This window comes from Fomitiporia mediterranea (genome assembly GCF_000271605.1).
Source record: "Fomitiporia mediterranea MF3/22 unplaced genomic scaffold FOMMEscaffold_10, whole genome shotgun sequence".
Taxonomy (NCBI): domain Eukaryota; kingdom Fungi; phylum Basidiomycota; class Agaricomycetes; order Hymenochaetales; family Hymenochaetaceae; genus Fomitiporia; species Fomitiporia mediterranea.
Genome location: NW_006760395.1, coordinates 1,917,519 through 1,938,099, shown reverse-complemented (window position 1 = coordinate 1,938,099; position 20,581 = coordinate 1,917,519). Strand labels below are relative to the sequence as shown.

At 44.8% G+C, this 20,581-nt stretch overlaps 5 protein-coding genes across 5 annotated transcripts; 2 read left to right on the top strand and 3 right to left on the bottom strand.

Annotated features, from left to right (window-relative positions):
• Positions 1–1,297: 1,297 nt before the first annotated feature.
• FOMMEDRAFT_142576 (uncharacterized protein) lies at positions 1,298–3,814 on the bottom strand. Its single transcript, XM_007269586.1, has 11 exons — positions 3,434–3,814; positions 3,252–3,382; positions 3,168–3,199; positions 2,991–3,112; positions 2,917–2,937; positions 2,851–2,869; positions 2,752–2,793; positions 2,465–2,694; positions 2,154–2,415; positions 2,060–2,098; positions 1,298–2,004 (listed from the first exon to the last, which is right to left on the bottom strand). The coding sequence occupies exons 1-11, from the start codon at positions 3,726–3,728 to the stop codon at positions 1,548–1,550; spliced, it is 1,650 nt and encodes a 549-aa protein (XP_007269648.1). The 5' UTR covers positions 3,729–3,814; the 3' UTR covers positions 1,298–1,547.
• A 604-nt stretch (positions 3,815–4,418) lies between these two features.
• Positions 4,419–4,868, top strand: FOMMEDRAFT_30840 (uncharacterized protein; the record flags this gene model as incomplete). Its single annotated transcript, XM_007269585.1, has 1 exon — positions 4,419–4,868. The coding sequence occupies one exon, from the start codon at positions 4,419–4,421 to the stop codon at positions 4,866–4,868; it is 450 nt and encodes a 149-aa protein (XP_007269647.1).
• An 851-nt stretch (positions 4,869–5,719) lies between these two features.
• FOMMEDRAFT_148471 (uncharacterized protein) lies at positions 5,720–7,726 on the bottom strand. Its single transcript, XM_007269584.1, has 7 exons — positions 7,336–7,726; positions 7,157–7,275; positions 6,926–7,087; positions 6,793–6,868; positions 6,602–6,733; positions 6,367–6,548; positions 5,720–6,310 (listed from the first exon to the last, which is right to left on the bottom strand). The coding sequence occupies exons 1-7, from the start codon at positions 7,391–7,393 to the stop codon at positions 5,975–5,977; spliced, it is 1,065 nt and encodes a 354-aa protein (XP_007269646.1). The 5' UTR covers positions 7,394–7,726; the 3' UTR covers positions 5,720–5,974.
• A 3,601-nt stretch (positions 7,727–11,327) lies between these two features.
• FOMMEDRAFT_50097 (uncharacterized protein) lies at positions 11,328–12,513 on the bottom strand (the record flags this gene model as incomplete). Its single annotated transcript, XM_007269583.1, has 7 exons — positions 11,328–11,453; positions 11,513–11,623; positions 11,686–11,803; positions 11,853–12,027; positions 12,080–12,285; positions 12,353–12,375; positions 12,427–12,513. Coding segments are annotated over 7 exons (846 nt in total), but the record flags the coding sequence as incomplete, so codon positions are not given.
• Positions 12,514–14,586: 2,073 nt separating this feature from the next.
• Positions 14,587–19,677, top strand: FOMMEDRAFT_92115 (aminophospholipid-transporting P-type ATPase; the record flags this gene model as incomplete). The annotated part of the gene is made up of 28 exons (XM_007269582.1): positions 14,587–15,042; positions 15,090–15,112; positions 15,166–15,229; positions 15,286–15,372; positions 15,436–15,555; positions 15,607–15,759; positions 15,818–15,860; positions 15,921–15,953; positions 16,011–16,063; positions 16,096–16,292; positions 16,353–16,426; positions 16,474–16,580; positions 16,630–16,899; positions 16,950–17,099; positions 17,149–17,365; positions 17,425–17,607; positions 17,667–17,726; positions 17,789–17,825; positions 17,883–17,995; positions 18,060–18,083; positions 18,139–18,190; positions 18,248–18,348; positions 18,401–18,426; positions 18,482–18,548; positions 18,609–18,858; positions 18,939–19,126; positions 19,187–19,221; positions 19,282–19,677. The coding sequence occupies 28 exons, from the start codon at positions 14,587–14,589 to the stop codon at positions 19,675–19,677; spliced, it is 3,579 nt and encodes a 1,192-aa protein (XP_007269644.1).
• Positions 19,678–20,581: the final 904 nt, after the last annotated feature.

Genomic DNA, 20,581 nt, shown 5'->3' with positions numbered 1-20,581 from the left:
TCGAGCAAGTCAAGACTGGCCTCAGCAACAGAGAGCTGTTGATTAGAAACATAAGTATGCCGTATAGTGTCATACTGGAGCATACGTCGACTGCAGACGGCGAGGAGTCCGTCGTGTTTCTCGCTGTAGCAGGACTGTGATGGAAGGACGATGAGACGTTGAGGGCGAACATTTCGCTGACTGACCTGTGGTGGTTCGTAACGGCCTCGGCACCTCGGCTGAAAGGCGTAAGTCTGGTGAGATTACGTACGTAAACTCCTTTGACGTTTCCCCTTTTGGCTGCAATCTCTTCCATTGATCAGCATGTTTGGCAAAAAAATTTATGACTTTATTGCCAGTGATTACATTTGAATATCTATATATAATTGTGCAGCACATTAAAAACCCATCATTCATACAAGGCTTATATAATGACTATTCAGTATTCTTTATCCAAGGTTTATCTTCAATTGGCAATAACTAATAAAGCTCACTTAAGGCAACTTTGCTTGAATTAATGCTAAGTGTCTTAGAGCCAACAGCTGGTTGTATTGAGAACATTGGATACATACAGTAAAGTTAATAATTCAAAAGGTTACTCTTTAGTATACTATTCAGAGTAATCAAGACTGAAACACTATAATTTTCTATTCTAAAATTAAGAGTGTGTATTTACAATACTGTAAAACATAGTATCTAACTTGTTTAAACTATATTAGAAACAAGCTAAACTGTACTATTAGATTAAGTTGTTACCTTTTTGTTTACAATAAAATGCTACAAATCTGAGAAGTTGATTTAATAACCTATACTTTAGTCTTCTATCTCTTTACTATTATTTCTTATCTTACAGTTAAAAATTATTTACAAACTTGAGTAGTAAAATGTCCTACTCATTATATACTACTTTCCTGTACTATTACTGAAGATAATTGGCAATATTGTATTTATGTAAGCTTGGTAGCTTACCACATGTGAACGGCTACTGTTAGGGGGCAGTACCTCAATTTGGTAACATGTGCTTATATAGAGTGCAGGGTATGGATCACTGATCAGTGATTATACTGGCCTTTTGGTGTAATGGTTGACATTGCTGCACTGGTGTTGACAAGGATTACAATTTATCTCTGTTTTATTCATATTGTATGACCCTTGAACAAACACATTGTAAAACACATACTTAATATTTACTACAGAGATAGATTCAGTCAAGAAAGGTTAGATAATACTTTCCTTTAAGTGCAAAAGTGATAATATTATTGCAATCAGTGATTTTGTGCTGAGAACATTCATCTAAGTAATTCTTGACAATTATGGGAAAATGAACGTGATACACTTTATTGACACTTGGTACATTTACACAGAGTGCTATCCAACAAATCAATTTCCTTGTATCTTTTCCTCTTCGGATTACTTGATTACAGAAGCCTGAACAGAGCACGCCCGACAAAGACATGGTCATACGGTCGTAAATGATTAGGGACAAATGCGTCAGAATACACGTCAAGCCTGTGCCAACGGTAGCAAAGATCAATTTGTCTCATCAATGTAAAGATCGTGACGGAATGTCAGTTATTATCGCCTTCACCTCCACACTTAGTGACTTCGAGAGTTGTCGTGGATCGAAGATAACCGTTAGGATCAATTCGAACTTCATCAGTTGCAAACTCGACCTGGACACTATAGTTCGCCGGAATGTTGTCAACGACAATGGACGTCTGATTTGCAAACTCTGGCATTTCGATACCATCCTTCCGCCAAGTGATGATGTACGCCTCTGAATGCGCAACTGGCTCCTCTCTGAATTGTGCCAGACGAACGAGTTTCACTGCTATGGACCTCTTCACGGATGAATCGTCGCCTAGGACGCATCCCGATGAAATGTCGTCGATTAAGTCCATACGCCGCAAGAGTGCATGCCACAACCCTTCAATACAGACTTTGCAGAATGTAGGAGTGGTGACTATGCGCATGAGACAATCTTCGTTTGTCGGCCGATATGTTGTTACGTTCTTTTCGGAGTACCTAAATAGAAAGTGGTGTCAACTTGCCTGCCTGAGGGAGAGCACAATACGCTGACGTCGGAAATGCGCCTATAAACCCGACAGTGTCATTGAACCTAAATGGCGTAAATCTTCGGAATACCGCATTCATGTTATAGAGGGAGAACTAACTCGGCTGAATCACCGAACTCGATGACCTCCATACTACATAACTGAGCGCCGCCCATAAGATCCGAGTTTTCTAAGTTGAACGAAAGACTGTGAGTGCCCGCTTCGAGTGTTTCATTGATGTGGATATCGTAATGCCAGCGATCTAAACCAAGTCCTTCCTTCGGATTCCAATGAAGGTTCTTGCCGTCAAGCATGACCGTTAGATCATCTTTCTTTGGTAGGCCCGAGAGAGAAAAGCGAACGACGTAGCGCGAATATAGCCCTGGATAACTATCAGCGAGGCCGACGCTCAAGACACGTTGGTAACACACCCGAGGAATCGAAGGTGACGGCCCAGGGTTTGGAGTCGTTCAGCATAGTCCATGGATAAGCCTGAATAGGCATCACGGAGCGCTCCTCACGCGGAACAGCTGCAGTATTATCAGTAAGCCAGTGTTGCCACTTGAAAGGTTGTGTCAGGTTTGCAGCATTGGGGCCATGGTAAGCAAATCCGCCATCATATTCCTCCCCCTCCCCAATCACAGAATGCCCTAGTTCGTGTCTGAGGTACTTGAGACTTAGGAAGGCCCTGGAAAATCTACTTTGTATACAAACTCACCTGAGAACTAATGCGCCGTTGAGCTTTGAGGAAGTCGTTACTCTAACCACGTATGCTTAGACCCAACCCAAAAGAAAGCAACAAAGATATACTACGCACGTGAAACGACCACCGAGTCCTGTATCTAGGGTCAGAAAACCCTCAAGTACAATTTTGGTAGCTCACCTCCATATAGTGGGTCATTCCCTTGTTATGACGTGCGTCAGTATATAGGCATGCGAAAATCCATCATTGCTTACCCAAAAGGATCGGATAGTCGCACATATCGCCCATTGAAAGACAAGCCGCGTGAGCAACTTCAGGCTTCGCATAATAAACGACTCGGAGCTCCGTTCCATTCCGATATAATCCGAAAGGAGTACTTGAGTAAAGCAGTATGAGCAGTACGTGAAGCCAGCTAATAATGCAAGGCGTACTCGTTTACGTTTCCTCCCACTCCGATGCCACTCTGGACGAAATATTAGTTTTTATCCGGTTGGGATCCCTGGTCAGATCCTAACCTCATTGCTCGGTGTGAATGCTGCCCAAAAGTTTAGCAGCGGTTTGACGGTCGCGAACGTTTGATTGTTCGATAGATCAAAAGCTAGCCTCTTCGCATCTTCAACAAATTTGCTCTTCTCGTTTTTGGTATCTTCCGTGGCGTGTCACATATGAAATAGTTAGTTGAAAGGTGGTGGCTCACAGCCGTCTCCAAAAAACACAAAATCAATGCGGTTCGACGACGGTCCAGACGAGATCAGTGGCACAATGTCCAGTCGAGGTGCAGGCACAGAATGGTATACAGACTCCGTATCCTCTGTTACCACGAGAGTGGCTTGGTGCGTGCCCTGAAGATGTGCATGTCTCTCTGAGGGAACTTCAGGCGAGATGTACACCGGGAAAAACCAGGAATCTTGAGATCCACAGTGCAGGGTCGCAGAGTTCCAAAGTTGGTTGACATCGGACGAGACGTAGCGTATATAGGAAGCTCCAAACATGTAATCTTCTCCATCAACGTTGAAAAGACTCCCAGAGGTCGACAGTGCCGCATTCACGTCGCTCGATAGGTCCTTGTGCGTCTGCGTCTCACGGAGCGAAACGAAGTTGCACCGACTAGAGGCTGCAATTGGCGAAAAATGTATCTCAAGTTCATATGGACGATTAAATAGTTCTGCAAGGCATGGAGCCGCTACAATCCATGGCAAGAGCAGCATCAGCATTTTGACAAAGAAGTTATAGTCACTGAGTCAGTAGAGAACCGTTTGGACGCGATAGTCAACTCTCCGTCGCTTTCAGTTGCTGACTAATAAGCAACAATGACATCATATTGCGATGCGAATGACCAACCTTGTTCGTTTGACCAAGTTGAACGGTACAGACAAATTAGCTATCAAAGTAAAGCTACAGACAAATAATGTTTTACCAAGATGTGCCGCAGAACTTCAAAAGTATGCGCTTCTTGTTCTCCTAGGGTTAAAGACATGACGTCTGCAGCTGACTAGACTACAAGTTCAACATGACTTCTTCACGGAAATACTCGGCAGGCATCTTGTCTTGAACGACTAGGTTGCACTTCAAGGCGGAGAACGCGTACTTGATTCCGGGGCTAGTGCAAGCAAATCGTTTGTATTTCCAACTCGCGTCGTATTGACATTCAGGACCGTGGTCACTTGATCTGTCGAGAAGTCATGGAAAGTGTAGAGCTACTGGGAATCGACATTTCGAGTGAAATATTTCCGGAGAAGCCACCTAGGAATGTCAGGTTCTATGGAATGTCTGCGACGAATCTACCAACTGAGAAAGCAAACTCCTTTAATCTTATTATCCAACGTATGCTTCTCGGTGCTTTTACAGAATCTCAATGGCGAGCTGCGCTCCGTGAGATTCTGAGTGTCCTCAAGCCTGGAGGAGCCGTGCAACTATTGGAGACCGGACTGTACGATTCAGTTTACGGCTCGATTTCGATTTCTGCTACAAGAGAAGCGGTAGAACCTCCCATTGCCGTCATGGACAAGCGTGGTCTACTCGGCGTCGAATGCGGAAATCGATTACCCGCGATACATAGTGAAGTGGAGTTCTCGGACGCACGAGCTGAGGCGCATAGAGTTCCAGTTGGAGAGGAGAGTGGGGTGAGCTAGGAATAAAAGGCGCGCGGAATTCAGAAGCACTCGTCCGTGTAGTCGGTACTGCGTTGTTAGCGTTCGGCGGCCTTGGTGTGTGTAGCTCGCAAGCTGAAGTCGACGAATCATTGAACGCGCAAAGAAAGAATGAGTGGAGGACTCAGGTGTCTTTCTGCACTTTTACACTATAACTGCTGTCATATTGGCACGATGACTACTCTGCTAGAGAAACCACTATAGCTAGCCTCGGTAGAGAAACGTTGCTATATACCTCAGTCGTAGGTCCCTTCACTGCATGGTATATCCATCGGAGAGCCTGCGCTCTTGTGTTGGCTTCTAAGTGTGCGAGAAACACCATCAATCTGTATTGTAACACTCACGCGCTGAAATCGATGTACACCAAATGGTCGCACGAGGATCGGAGACGAAGACCAGCTCCCACGGCTGATTACAACCTCCTTAGAGATGACTTCGCGCATCCGACTGGAAAAATCCGAGATTTCACTTCCCATCCGGATCATGAGGACGCAATCGCGAACGTCACTCTCCACGTTGCTTTCTCATCGACGAATACAAAGGATTAAAAACGCCTTTAGCCTTGCCGAGTGAACCTGCGGATCTTTTCGCTCTACACAATAGGTAATGCGCCAGCATGTACATGAGGCTCTCAATATATCTTCTTCGGTTCAAGGTTTAGAATAGCTCCCACTGCCACGTCCCAAAAGAACGTCCCAGGCAATGGCAAACTATTGAAGCACGAGGAGTCACCTGCCACATTGGACATATTAGCTACATAATACAGTGATTGTTCTGTATGTAATGTTCTCGGGATGAAAAGCAAAAATGAAAAAAATAAAAATGAAAGGTTTGTTAGAAGTGGCCTGATGTTAATGGTCCGCAATGTGGAAAGCAGCCGGAAATGCTGCTGAGAGATGAAAGCGAATCAGATTGACATGACGACGCACTACAAGGTCAGTCGTAGTGAGGAGGACCGAGAATGGATGCGCATGATGGTTAAAGAACGTCCGGGTTTATTAGATCGTAAGCGGGCCAGGAAAGAGACGGTGTGAATGAGCCTGGCCACGGGTATATACGTAAGGAACGAAAAGGGGTGCCGTGTAAAGTCAGGATCGGCCTGGAGAATCTGTTGGTGTGACGGGTGATGAGCCAACAGTATCGTCGATCAGCCTGCTGTTAGACTTTCGCTCGATGTCAGCAACGGAAGATGTATCAGCATCCGTCTCGATGTACTGAGTAATTTCGACAGCCAAGGATTTCATTTCAAAGCGAGAATTTGCAGGATAACTTGAGCTCGGTCGGACTCGAACATTACCGTTTTGGCTGGAGGGGTCTATCGTTGTACCTTGTACCGTGGTGTTGACAACAGGTAGGCGTCTGTCAGTGGCAAACCCAACTCTGATGATGATCATATTGAAGACAATGCAGATAATCGGCGAGATCTGTGATGCTGCTTAAGTACTGATCAAAGTACGTGATAGGTTAATTAATCACATACCATATCAAGGAGAACGTAGACACCTGGCGAATTGACGACAAACGTTACCAGTGCTGCAATGATGGTCATAGAGTATATTGCCCCAGACTCAATGATGACTCGAAGGACAGAGGCAAGTCGGCCAGAAGCTCTGTACCTCGAGACCTCCCGATTCACCCGCCAAATGCGATATGCGAGAAGGCCTGGCGTCAAAATTTTCAGCAGTTTGTAGTCGTTTTCATTACATAGCACTCACTAGTCGCAGTTACATTCGTAACCAGCGTCAAGGAATAGACTATGAGGACCCAATCACCAGTCTCTTTTGCAAATACATCGTCCTTATGCTCGGCGGCGTTGGTAAAGGCGATATTAAGGCGAATACTCGAGGCTATATCCCGCGGGCATCAGTGGGATATCCATCACACACTCATTTACGGATCTACGTACCAAGTAACGTGAGCCAGCCCAGTACCGGGATAACTATTATGTATAGCTTCTTCCAGACAACGTAAGTACGATAAATCTGTGGAGGACATTAGAAAACCATTGCTTTATTACTTCTCTCGTTAACAGAACGCACGACAACACCGTCGAGAATGAGCGTCTGAACATTGTAAAGACAGCTTTTAAAGATCCAAACGGGTTGGGTAATGTCGCCAAAGAACGCTTCTGGTCCGCCGGGTAGTTCAGGGCCGATATTGAGAAACCCTTGGCAGAGATGAACGATGTTCGCAATGAGTTCCTAGACGAAAAAAAAGAAAAGAGGGAATCACTAAAAAAAATTGTCTGCTTGGAGAAGAACTCTGGTCACCGCTGTCGCTAATAATTGTAATGAACACGCTGCAACTATCATTCCGTAGTTCAAACGCCGCCTCCGACGGTTCCGCAACAATATCCACATCGTGAGCATGAACATGAGTAGCGAGAAACCTACTGAATAGTTAGGACACCGCTTCCTCGACGGTGAAAAGAGTCTTTCATTCTACTTACCATAGAGCATGGCCTCCATCGTTGTCGAAATAATATTTGCCTCCCGTAATGACAGCATGTTCACGGAATGAGGAGCGGAAGGGAGTTGCAGGTGTGTTTGCACTGCGTCCGGTCTAAACGAGTGCCCTTAAATATCGGACTTCTCAGATACATGGGAGTAAGTCGCCAAGTTCAAGAAGCCAGTGGTAATTCGTCGATTCTAGCATTGAACGGAAGCTGTTGCCGTATGTGACTTTCAGGTATGAATAACGACGCGCGAACAGTATGCAAGAGCAACGAGTATCAAAGAGCGGATAACAAGGATAGCAGTCGATGCTACCCTTCAATTCCTCCCTTCCTCCCATCGCAAGTTGTGAATGACAGAAAAGGAGCGAAACCTGTCGGGTAATCAACCCCTGATGGTGTGTTGGACTATGTTTGGGTGAAACGTAAAAACACCGAGTATGGGCTTGTGCCTTGTGCACGTGACACATTAACTACTTCGCCAGCCTATCACTGAAGATGTTCTCATGAGCACATATACTGTGCAAGGTAAACTGCCGCAGAAGCAATAGGCTTTCGTTCTCGCGTTCGTCTTCCGCGCCGACTTCTGTGTGTTGGAAGGAGTATTATCGGACTGGTCGGCGTTCGCCTGTCGATCTTCAGCAGTCAGTTCATTCCGACTCAATTGTCTCCGCGGCCTTTTTTGTAGGATAGAAATTAGCGTGTCATACTAGATTCGGTGTGGTACATGCGTTCAACGTTGAACAGACTAGCACAGAACCGACGAGTGAACACGGACGTGTCACGTCGGACTATGCTGATTGACTTCTTTCCATCACCAAGTTTCGAGTTGACTTGAATGACTCAGGACGCTTTCTCTCGTAGCTGTGAGTTTACCATACTTATTCATGCTAATGTAAGTACTGCACAAAGGCCGTTAAGTATAAGCGTACGACGAAGTTGCCCAAGAAGCTAATTCGTTCGCATAGAGTCATGTCCCCTGACTGTCCTTGTACTCGGCTTGCAAAATGTGCCCTTGCATCATGTCAGTTGCGTCCGACTAAAAGCCTCAATTAGGAAAGGACAACTGTAACCTTTTCTCCAGGTAATCCATCATCATATGTGTGTGAAGGGATAGGAAATCACTGTTCACTGTGTCTCTCATTTCCGCACTCCGGGACAAACCAATTATGCGAACCAAGGAAATTATCAAGCTCTGTCCAATACTGCAGTTCTCGCCAAATTTCGGTCTGTCCTACTTGGATCGTAGGCATTGACTGCATAGTTGGCATTGCATTACAACGATGGCTCGCGACTTCTGTCAGAGTTCGTGCGAACACAACCACCTCTGTGGAAACAGTTTGTTGGAGTCATGCATGAAGATTTTGCGAAAATGTGTTTATTTACGATTAATCTTGACGTATTTCTTGCAGGCTGTGACGCACAGGAACTGGTGGATCGACGAAAAACCGAATAAGTAAGTATGAAAAGTTTGACCAGAGTAAACTCTTTACAGCTTGCGTTTGACAATATGAGTCATGTGACGAATGTCTTGTGATAATGCTTAGATAAAGAAGCATTTTATCTCATCTCAATTTGCGGCTGATGATTGTCAATGTCATTCTTCGACTTTCTGTTTACTTAATACTTCCTCTCTAGAGGTCTAGCGATACAGATTATTAAATATCCAGCATTTGCTATCTTAAAACTATACGTCACTCAGTGTGGACTCGTGTTGGCGTGTCTTAGCCGCCGACTTGTGCACGTTAATGGGATCGTTTTATGTCTATGTCTAAACGCTTGGGGATCATTGTTGTCTAATCATGGATGGCGAGGCAATATGAAGAGTGAACAGATTATCGAGAATGGTTGGGTATGCCTGTTCGCAACGTCATCATACTTCTTACTATTCTTACACGATTTGCGACAACTCGGTTTCTTTGCCACGGATCGTGCACATCACCACGCCTTCCACTTCAAACAAAGCTATATCATCGGCTCCTCTACTATCTGAGTCCCGCTATGTTTCAGGGACATCACCAAAGCGTACATGGAATATTTTAGAGGCTGCTACGGGAGCACCAATCGGCATTTGTATTCCTTGATAGAGCCTGGAATGTTGTGGATACCAGCAATGATAGTAGTCAAAATGAGTGCATACCCGCGGCCCTTAGTTTTGACACCGGAGAACTGATTCGTTATGAAGATGGGCCCCGTCGGTTATTGTGACGTCAACATATAACCACCATCTTGCCGTTCATCAACTCGAGTACAGAACATTGCGACCATCGCATCAAACATAGCGTGAATGCCTGTCTACGAGGTATTTCTTAGCGGGACGTTACTGCTCGCATCGCTGCTTTTGTCGGCATTGACAGTATTGAAGCCTGGGATGGGCTTCGAAATTGTGTACAGATTGTGATACGTGTAAATTCAATGGCTCTCCTTGTTTGACGTGTATCAGACATCGCCGTATGTATCAATAGATATGTCCCCAATTAAAATATCGTCAGTCCCACATATAATCTAACTAACATATATCTACAGGTTGCGTGTTCCCTTGATCCTGTGGTATCCTTGGACATAGATCCAATTATATATTCAGCTTGCGACAAAAACTTCAAAATAATCGGCAGAAATAAGATGAGGACAACACTAGATTGGTCAATTCGACGTACCGATTTAACGACCTTGGAATACGTCGAGGACGCGCTTGATAAACTGGGAAGCCTTTGGTTCTGTTACATGATCTACGAACCAGTCGTTTGTTAATAAGGCGATTAGAAAAAACGGTTCCCCCAAGTGTTCGTACCATCTAAGGTATAATCGCTTGGTATGCTGGCAGAAATACCACGTTGAACAAGGAGCGTGACTATGACTGACAGGGAGATTAAAGTGGTTGACTGGAAGAGTTGCATTGTAGAGGAGTGATTATTTTCCTTGGGTCAAGACAGCTCGAATTTATGGCCTTTGTGTGCTGTGTTGCACAGCGCGTAATGTTTTTATAGACGGCAGTATCAGTCTCATTATGATAGCGGCTTTGCGGAAACGCACAACTTCGTGAGAGTCACTCTCCGTAAAGCAGTGCTGTAAATGATACTTGCAACGAAAAAGGCCGATACATGCCTCCGAACATTTCATTTTTATCTTACCTTTGTCCAGTACAGCTTTCCAGATTCCGCACTTTGCAAATTAGGACAAACCGCCAAATGGGTCTATCTGGCTATGGTAACGATGACTCGCCTGTTCTCGACGGCCTTTACGAAATAAACCGACGGGTTCTGAGTTCCCGAAAGCTATGTCTACCAATGTACAAATATTAAATCGACGAAACAAGGACGGCAATGAATGCCCTACGTTGTCCCTAATATATGTATGAGGAATATCCAATATGTGTCGATATCCTTTCGAAGGTGTCACTGCCTTGATTGGTACTACAACTAAAACAGTCATGCAACTAGGAAGGTGGGCACTTAGTGCAGTCTGTCCTATAGGCAGTCAACCCTCAATACAGCGCTGTGGCAATTCGACGGAAAGAGCAAGAGTTCACTCTGATCTTTCGTATTATCTATATTTCTGCCAGCAAAAAGTTGAGACTCTCGGGGGTAGAGTGTAGGCACGGTAACACGCATTACCGTCGCATCAATAGTCGCTCGTAAAATAAGCAGCACTATCAACGCAGTACTAGTTTCCTGTCAGGAGCGGCAGATAAGGGCGCGGAATACATGTGTACATTAATGTTGCGATATATACGGTTGAAAAATAGACGGGATGGGAAGAAACATCTATTATGCACGTACTATAACTGAACCCACGAATCCACAGATAAATACTACGACGAGCCATGGTCTCATATTCTGCCATCTGTCTTGAGCAGGCTCCCAGGTTTCTACAATTTGCATTGGTGAGGAAAGGTTGTTAGTCTGAAATTCAGTCTGGTCCTTCGTGTCATCCGTCTGAACTTCTTGCTCCAAGACGTTCTCGTTCTCGGAGGTAGATTCCATGGGAGGGATGACACCGACTTGTGCAACACCGCCAAGGAAATCTGTTATGCGCACTTCGTTCAGCGGTCGTGGAAAAAGGTCTGAGCGCACTCCGGCGTGTGACTTGATCGAACGGTATTCAAATGTGGAGAACTTGAAGAAATTAATAAACGAGTGATAAACAAATATAGTCGTAACGAAAGTAGACGCACAAGGTCTTGCATTGAGGCATGGCTTGTTTTGTTTATGCCTTCCATGTATTGTAGGACGTGGTGAGTGAAACTGTCAATGACTGCAACACCGATGTCATTGTCATTTTCATGCTAAATATTTAATGTAAGTGAATATGGCAAAGTGATAGATTAGGGAATGTTATGTGGCGTACCGAATACGAATTCTCGCCTAGTTCAGAAGATCCCGTGGCAAGCACATTCGGGGAATAAATTTTGGAATACATAGTATTCGCTTGACACGTGTCGATCATGAAAAGTAGTTCATGGTACCTTTCAAAGCGTAAATGTTCGCAAAAGGGGTGAATGATTTGATAAGTACCTCTTCTTCTGCCACATTTGCTCGAACGCATCGGCAATGTCAAATGCACTGATCTCTTCGTTATCCTGGAACTTCAAGAATTCATTTCCACCGTGACCGGTCATATAGACGAAGACATTTGACCGTGCATCAGTCAATAATCGCTTGCTTCGTGGTACAGAATCATCTACCCGGCCTGTGAGAAGAATAAGCAAAACAAATTAAGAAGCATGTGAAGAAAAGAGTACCTGTAAGCAGTCGAATAATATTCTCCACGGTCACTTCATACCCTCTGTAGTCCACCTCGATATTGTCGCCATACAAGTCGATCTTGTGCCCCGAGCCAGCGTACACCGCACCGGGAAAATGATTCCGCGAGTTACACGCTGTATCATCGGCGAGCATGAGAATGATATTCGAGTCTGGAATCCCAAGGCGCTTTACCGTCCGGTACCTTGTTGAATTCGTGGCAACACAATACGCATGAGCATACGTCGAAAGCTAACTGTCGAACTACTTACATTCCAAGTGCATTCGACATATGCTAAACGTGCGCGTTAGCTCGCTTTAATGATGATCCTCCAAGCATGCGCACTCTGTAGTTAAACCAATAACGCGATGCGCTGACGAGTACGGCCCAGTTATTCGTGTGGTTCAAAGTTGCAGCCGCTGGAGCCTGTTGTTGAAAGAAGTTCTGCACTACATCATCCCTTTCTGCCTCGTCGGCTTTAATGCACGATGATAGTACTATAACTAGGAGGGTGAAAAGCAGAGCGAATGGGCGAAACATGAGACTGGTTGAGAAGGGGGATGAATGGTGGTGCACGGATTATGTAAAATGCATTACCACTAAGCATGTCCCGTGACCATGATTTCGTGCGAAAGTGAAACCTAGAACGCATGATGATCACATCTGTCTCGACCACACTTCTCACTCGGGCTCGAGTACATAGTCAAGTCAAAATGAGGCTCGGTGATAAGATCACTTGACATCACAGAACTTGACGTCACAGAACCTTCTTGCACAGGATTTGCCAGGAGTACTTGAATTGTTCACCACCAGCTCTCTCTTGTCCATATTGGAATGTTCCCTGCCGCCCCGGACATACGGCTCTTGAAAGAACGGAAAACGCGTATTTCGTCAATTTTTGTGCCCCGCAGCGTGCTTTTCGGGAAATTTAATCACTTTGGCTGTCTACACGATTCCTATAGGCCCTATTCCTTCCTCTATCCCGGCCTCTTGTTGAAAATTTTCAGAGCATAAATATCCAATGGGAGTCGTGTCAACTAAGGTAGAGGCATGATAAACTCGACAAGCTGCGTGACGCACGTGACTTAACCCTATTTGCCTTATGTAGCTTCAACAAAGTTGATCGAACTAGTACTACAGCAACCCTTATATGACACTTTTTTTCCCACAGAATAGTAGTTAATAGTCTTATTTATCATTCTGTGGAACAAATTTTCAATTTTCTCAAAATTGACTGAGTAGATACAAAAATACCTTTTTTTGTACTAAACACTGTATTCTTTGTTTTTGTAGAGTTTGGCAGTTTTTTTATTTTTTGCATCTTAATTTTGGCCACCCTTAAAAAAGAAATATATGACTAATACATGACTAATAATGCCAAATATGGTAAGACACTTATATTAGTCACTGTTATTTGTCAGAACTGTAATGTCTCAGAAGACAGATTGACACTCAATAGCAAAGTCAATCTATTAGCAAATGTAAACAGTATAGTCAACATGTCTCTATAGAAATTTGACATAAAAAATGGTGAAATAAGAGTCTTGATTTTTGACGTGGGGTCCCTGGCTTGGATTTTGGCCGCTAGGGTCCTTCCTAATATGGTAAGCGAGGGTTGTGACGGTGACGTGACAAGCTTGTCGAGTTTATCGCAGACTTGACTTTCCGCATCCAAGCCCTGAGTCTCACGGCCCTTTTTTGGACGACCCTGAATGGCCACTTACATAATACTTATGTGGTGGCTCTCAGACTAAGAAGTTAGGAGGGGGGGTTTGGGGGGGCAAAGCCACCCCAATTAGGTTTAGGATAGGTTGGGCTGTTAGGTTAGGTATTGGCTAGGCTTGGGGATAGGATTAGGGAGGGGAATATGTATTTTCATTAGAAAACTGACTTTATTTTGACTTAGTGAAATACAAGTTGGACAGTGAGTGGCCAATTCAGACTAACCAAAAAAGAGCTGTGGGACTCAGGGCTTGGATGCGGAATTGACGCAACTAGTTTATCGTGCCTCTACCTTATCTCTCTTTGTAGACCACTCATTCTTATCGGTCGTATACTTCTATTCTCTTTTTCGCTGGCGGTATATGTGCGCCCTATATCACCCCTCAACGGATCTCGAGATTGGCGAAATATACGTGTTTGTATCTCCGCCTGGTTCGCGGCGACTACTTATGTGTTATGGTATTGTTGTCGACTATTTGGATAATCTATTCTAGACTGATCCTTCATTCATGAAGTATTTCCGGTCCGTCTTCGCCTCATTGTGCGCTAGATAGTGCCTGAGAACTTTTGGCCGTTCGCTGGAACTGTGGAAACTCATCGCCTCCTCCAAACTGGAATTTTCAATCACGCTCTTTCCAACTCGATTACCTCAGACGCTATGATAAATTTCCCAAACCAGGAAAGTTGTGTTGTTTAGATAAATACCTGTGGCCCCCTCACTCTTTTTCACGAGTCGATTCTGTGCACCCTCAACTTCCGGTACGAATACTATTGCGCCTCGCTATGACTACCTCCGACTCTATATCGGATTCTGGGAAAGTTTCCGATTCTCCCGACATCTCTGTCATACCGCTCGATGATAGAGGGACTCGCCCGCGCTCCGTTGGCTTCTCCAGCGTTCATCCAGCTGTGCAGGGTCATGCCAACCGCGCCGGAGGGGTCGACCCGAAGCACAATCTCACCGCCTCAGAGAAGCCTCCCTCCATTGTGGGTAAGACGGCGCAAAAGTCCAAGAGCCATTCAAAGGGCTCTAAAGCGCGAAATGAGGACTTCGAGGCGGCCGTTATCTTCGAGCACAAACTCACGTTTGACGCTGTCGCTACAGAGCTCCAGACTTCTCTAGACGCGAAAGAGCCGGCCAAGTCCTTCGGGCTCACCGAGGACGAGGCGGGAAAGCGTCTTCTGAGAGATGGAAAGAATGTGCTGACTCCTCAAAAGAGAAAAAGCGCCTTGCGCAAGGTAGCCATCTACATCTCTCGTTCGCACACCCGCTCATCGAATTTTAGTACCTGGAATGTCTTTTCACGATGTATGCTCCTTTACCATCACCTTTGTCGGGATTTAGGCTGACCGACTGTATAGGTTCAATATCCTACTCATTATTTCTGGTATCCTGGTGTACGTGCTTCTCGGAATCGACTTCAAGGTAGGTCGTTAAGTCGCTGGGGTCGTGTGCCAAGCCCCGACACATTTGTACCCAAGGACAACATACAGAACACCTATCTCGGTGGCATTTTGATCGGAGTGGCGTTTCTCAACGCATTCATATGGTTCTATCAGCTCCAGAAGGTCGGCAGTCGCTGTTGCCAATTTAATCATTGTTGTCTGACGAGTCACGACTGACTGCCGCAGAGTGCAGCCATCCTTGACTCCTTCCTTGCCATGATACCTCCTACGTGTCGCGTCATGCGTGAAGGTAGTCTTCGTACCATCCCAGCGAGTGAATTAGTCAAGGGAGATATTGTTCTTATCGTAAGTCTTTTTTTTTCGTCGGTAGAGGGCAGCCACCTCATAGACGCGTAGCGTTTGGGAGACAAAACACCCGCAGATCTTTATCTTTTCTCTTCAACGGAGCTGCTAGTCGACAATAGCAGTCTCACGGGTGAGTCAGAACCTCAGGAACGTCGAGCAAATCAAAATGGTTCGACTGCTCTTGCGGTCGATGCGGAGAACCTCGTAAATATTTTTACTGTTGCAATCGTGCAGCTTGATTGTTAACCCATTGTCGTGACAGGTGTTCAACTCAACGCTTATCGTTAGCGGCGAAGGGTGGGGTGGTAAGAACCGTTTCTGTTAAGAACCGGTGTAGCGGCCTACTAATCGTTTAATATATGTAGTTGTGGTTCACACTGGAGACAACACGATGATTGGTAAGTTATTTAAACGATGAATGCACCCGCCGTCATGACCTTGAAATTTCGATCCAGGACAAATTGCGGCACTAACTGGTGGTGAGAGCTCCATGAAGAGTCCTCTTGATGTCGAGATGCAAGTGAACCCCATAGCATACAGGGGAATGTGCTAATCTTGGGAAACAGTGGACACTTCGTCATTTTCATGTCAAGCGTCGCCGTGACATTCGCCGTTGTCTTCTTCGTTGTTGGATTGACTTCGGTGTATAAGGGACAGGTCTCCGCGACAGTAGTCTTTGCTGTCTCCGTCCTCACTGCCTTTATCCCTCAAGGCTTGCCTTCTGTCGTCACGCTCTTGTATGTTCCTTACTACTGTTGAATGGTTCTCATGGGACTAAGTCAATGTCGGCCTTACAGACTCTCAATCGCCGCTAAACGTATGGCTAATCAAAATGTTCTAGTAAAGGACCTACAAGGTGTAGAGACCCTAGGTACGATATCGAATAATCAGTTGGAGAAAGTATCTAACTGATATGAGTAGGGTCACTTACGCTGTTGGCTACCGACAAAACTGGAACATTGACACGTAACCAAATGACGGTCACCAACATATGGAGCGGAGAGATACTGTACAGCGCTCATCACGTACGCAATCAACAGTAATCCGCTATTAGAACTAACGAAATCTCTGCAGTCCAAAGATGATGATCCAGACACGACCCCCTTCGACATTGAGGAGCACCACTTGCAGAAACTTGTTGACGCAGCTACTGCAAATTCCTTCATTAAGTTTGATCATCTTGATGTTCCAATGTCTCAGCGGATGATCCTTGGTGATGCGACTGAGACTGGACTCGCACGTTTCGTCGGCAAGTGTGTATCAGATTATGATGCTCATAAACAGAAATATAAACGGGTGTTCGAAATCCCCTTCGACTCTGCCAATAAATGGGCACTTGTCATCGTGCGTAGTACTGTGCACATTAGAGTTCTGGTTTTCATCCACTCAACTAGGTTAACAAACCTCATGAAGATGGACAATTCACAACATATATTAAAGGCGCCCCGGAACGAGTGTTTGAAAAGTGTTCTACGTACTTGAAGGATGGAAAGCTCGAGCCGATTTCAGATGAGTTTAAACGCGCCTATGAAAGAGCTTATGACGTTTGTTTTCTTTTATCCTCGTTTAAAACATCTTCTAATCATTCAACAGTATATGGCCTCAAGAGGACACCGGGTTCTGGCCTTCGCCCAGTCTCTTCTCCCCGGGGAACGCTTTCCGGTAGACTACGCATTTTCAAAGGCCGATTATCCGTCTATGGGCTATTGCTTCATTGGTCTTACCTCACTGGAAGACCCTCCGAAGCGTGGTGTTCGCGAAGCAATTGGCAAACTCCGCTTGGCCGGCATTAAGGTCATGATGGTTACAGGTCAGTTTCTCGAGATTGACAATTAACCTGGTAATTTTTTCTTAAGAAATGAAACGCAGGTGACCATCCAAAGACTGCTGAGGCTATTGCGCGCAAAATCAATCTGATTATCGAAGACACAAGAGAGTCACTCAGCGCCAAGACTGGAAGACATGTCGAGGATATCTATGAGGACGAAGTTCAAGCGGTCATTGTACATGGTGACGATATCGACAAACTACAGGATTGGCAATGGGACAATAGTATGACCGTTGTCTGCCCTCTTTTCTCACGCATATGTAACACGTGTGGCATTCTTCAGTTCTCAACAAACAGGAAATCGTCTTTGCGCGTACTTCCCCTCAACACAAACTTGAAATTGGTTTAGTATTCTCGTTTATCATTGTTTTTAATAAGGACACTGATTCGTGGGTGCTGTTGTAGTCAAGCATGCACAGGCCCTCGGTCACATTGTCGGCGTGTAAGTTACAGATCTCATCATCTAACGCGTCACCTTAACACGTTCTGTATTTTGTAGCACTGGAGACGGTGTCAACGACTCTCCAGCATTGAAGAAAGCTGATCTGGGTATAGCAATGAATATTTCCGGCTCTGATGTGTCAAAGGAAGCAGCTAATATGATTCTTATGGGTGCGTATATTACAGTTCCTATTTACCAGCGTTCCGACTCTAACTTCACTACAAATCGCTTCAGACGACAATTTCGCGTCTACTGTCGGTTCGTGCATGTGAAATTAGTCTCTTAATCCTGTTTAACAGACCAACTATTTTAGTGGGAGTTCGCGAAGGACGTCACATATTCGCGAACTTAAAACGTTCCATACAGTAAGTATTTGCGTCGCTAATTAAAAAGGTTGGATATAACCTCTCAAACTATATTAGGTATACGCTTTCTCACCTAATGCCAGAAATTATACCGCAGCTTCTTTACGTTGTTATCCCGATCCCTATTCCTCTGTCCGCAATGTTGATTTTACTTATTGGTGAGGGACACTGATTCCAAATCTACTTGTGTCTTTAACGTTGTTTCATTAGATTTGGGCTATGAGATATTTGCCGGAGTATGTTTTAATCCAGTCAGATAGGAACGTACTTTGAATGTTGTTTTGTTTTAAGCTTTCTTTTGCGTGGGACCCGCCAGAAACAGTAGACGGAGTTATGCGAATGCCACCTCGGAAACCCGGTGAGTACCCTTTTCTCTTTCCACCGTCCAATGACTCACAGTCCTTGATATTATTTATAGTCACTGAGCGGTCTATACGGCGTATCAAGAAGCGTGCTCTTCAGCAGGCAATGAGGCTCCGTCGTGACGCTGAGACTCAGGAAGTCCTTCAATCTGGGAGGTTGGCTAAGATCGCGGAAAAGGCGAAAATTGCATTTACCGCTGAGTTTTGGGAAAGTCTTTTCGGACGGACTGATGACGAGACGCTTGTAAATTGGAAAGTTTTGAGCTATTCGTACCTTGAAGTTGGAATTATCGAGTCAATTGGATCGTACGTCTTTTTAAGTCCTTTTTTTTTTACTTTTCAACTTTATGTCACTCAATATCTATACACTCACGGATTGATTTTAGAACGACTGCTTATTTTGTTGTGTTCTTGAGAAGCGGTTTCACGCCCAAAGACCTACAGAGAGCCCAGGAAGCGTCCGGAAATGGTATAACCTACTTTAAAGATGATTCACCTGACTTTATCAATCATGCGGGTCGAGCTATCCCTGCGTCCGAACAAGTTATTGCTCTCGCAAAAGCTCAATCCATTCGTATGCTCGTTTCCATTCTTCGCGTTTTTTTCTCTTTTACTCACGTGGGCATTTCTGTAGTCTACCTGTCGATTTTCATGATGCAATGCTTCAATGTATGCCACTGACGTTCCGAACTGATTATCGAATTTACTAATCGCTATTAAATTTCATAGATCTTCGCTGTCAAGGCCAAATTCAAATTCCCCTTCGGCAAGCGAGTTGTCAGCAACCCTTACAACTTTGCGGGTATTCTCGGTGGAGCTTGCGTCGCGATGTTCGTTGTGTACACTCCACCGTTGCACGTCGTATTTGGTGGAACATATCATTTGTCTCCGCTATATTGGCTTATTCCGATTGGGTTTGGAACATTGATTCTTGCATGGGCTTCTTTACGTGTCGTATTAATGCGCAAGGCGCTCGAGAGATCAAAGGTGAAGGATATCAAGGGCTTGATTATGTGTAAGTCTTTGTCGCTGGATCGTCTGACTCGTTATATTTATGTGATGCTAATGGTTTTTTCGTTAGTCCCGACAATGACAACGATGAGCGTGCGTTCTCGAAACAAATGATGCGACTTTCCATGAGGTCAAAGGCAAAATTACGGTGGAAGGATAGTCTTCGTTTATACGTTTCAGACATGATCAAGTTTTCATTTGACGTTCATTTGTAAATATTTTTTGATATTGCGCTTACACTTTGAGACTTTGACATTCTGACGTCTGGTCTTCGGACAAGGGTGGGTAGGAGTGTCTCTGGTTACATAATTCAAGTTCTTATTCAACCTTCGTACATAAATACCATGCTTTTGGCATTGCATTGATGAAGTAAAGCTTTTCCCCTAACATTTCGATGACTGCGTTTGCAGTATCTGTAAGCGGTCTCTCCTAATTTGTTATCATCACTTCTTACATAATGTCAGCTGAACCATTCCTCCTCGTCACTCCTGATGGAACTAACTCTGAGCAAACACTGTGGACCCTCTGAAGCTCGCCACCCGAAACAAGATGCTTGGTCTGCCCTGACAGGGGCTTAAGGATGGTGTGTCTCATCACAAGTAAACTCACATCATTTGCTCGTCTCAATTCCGGGCCTCCAGCAGAATTAGATTACCATCCAGCCTTGATCTTTTTACATGGATTTGTTTAGCACGTTGGTAAGTGTTCGCCTCCCTTGAAGCTCAACATTTAACAGGTTTCCGCCAGGTATCTTTTCGCGAGTTACTGCCACTAGCTAGGAAATAAAATACGCAAATTGACCTTCTTAATTGGTGCAACTATCCCGGGTCCGTTAATTTTGCTCAGGGAGGAAAAGCTGCGCTCGATTGCCTCGGTTACCCCAACTTCGGAAAGTTAGGTAGCCGTTCTAAGCGTTATATGAACCTAGTGGCGGAACAGCTCTTGATTTCCTCACCAAAGTTCATAAAGGATAAGAGCATAAATTTTAAAGGAGAACTTGTTGTTGCCGGACAGTCTT

Coding starts and splice junctions, on each gene's coding strand:
- FOMMEDRAFT_142576 (XM_007269586.1), bottom strand. CDS start 3,728: ATGTTTGGAGCTTCCTATATACGCTACGTCTCGTCCGATGTCAACCAA. Junction 3,383..3,433: donor TGTGTTTTTTGGAGACGGCT/GTGAGCCACCAC, acceptor ACGCCACGGAAG/ATACCAAAAACGAGAAGAGC. Junction 2,416..2,464: donor CGTCACCTTCGATTCCTCGG/GTGTGTTACCAA, acceptor ATAGTTATCCAG/GGCTATATTCGCGCTACGTC.
- FOMMEDRAFT_148471 (XM_007269584.1), bottom strand. CDS start 7,393: ATGCTGTCATTACGGGAGGCAAATATTATTTCGACAACGATGGAGGCC. Junction 7,088..7,156: donor TACAATTATTAGCGACAGCG/GTGACCAGAGTT, acceptor TTTTTCGTCTAG/GAACTCATTGCGAACATCGT. Junction 6,869..6,925: donor TCATTCTCGACGGTGTTGTC/GTGCGTTCTGTT, acceptor TGTCCTCCACAG/ATTTATCGTACTTACGTTGT.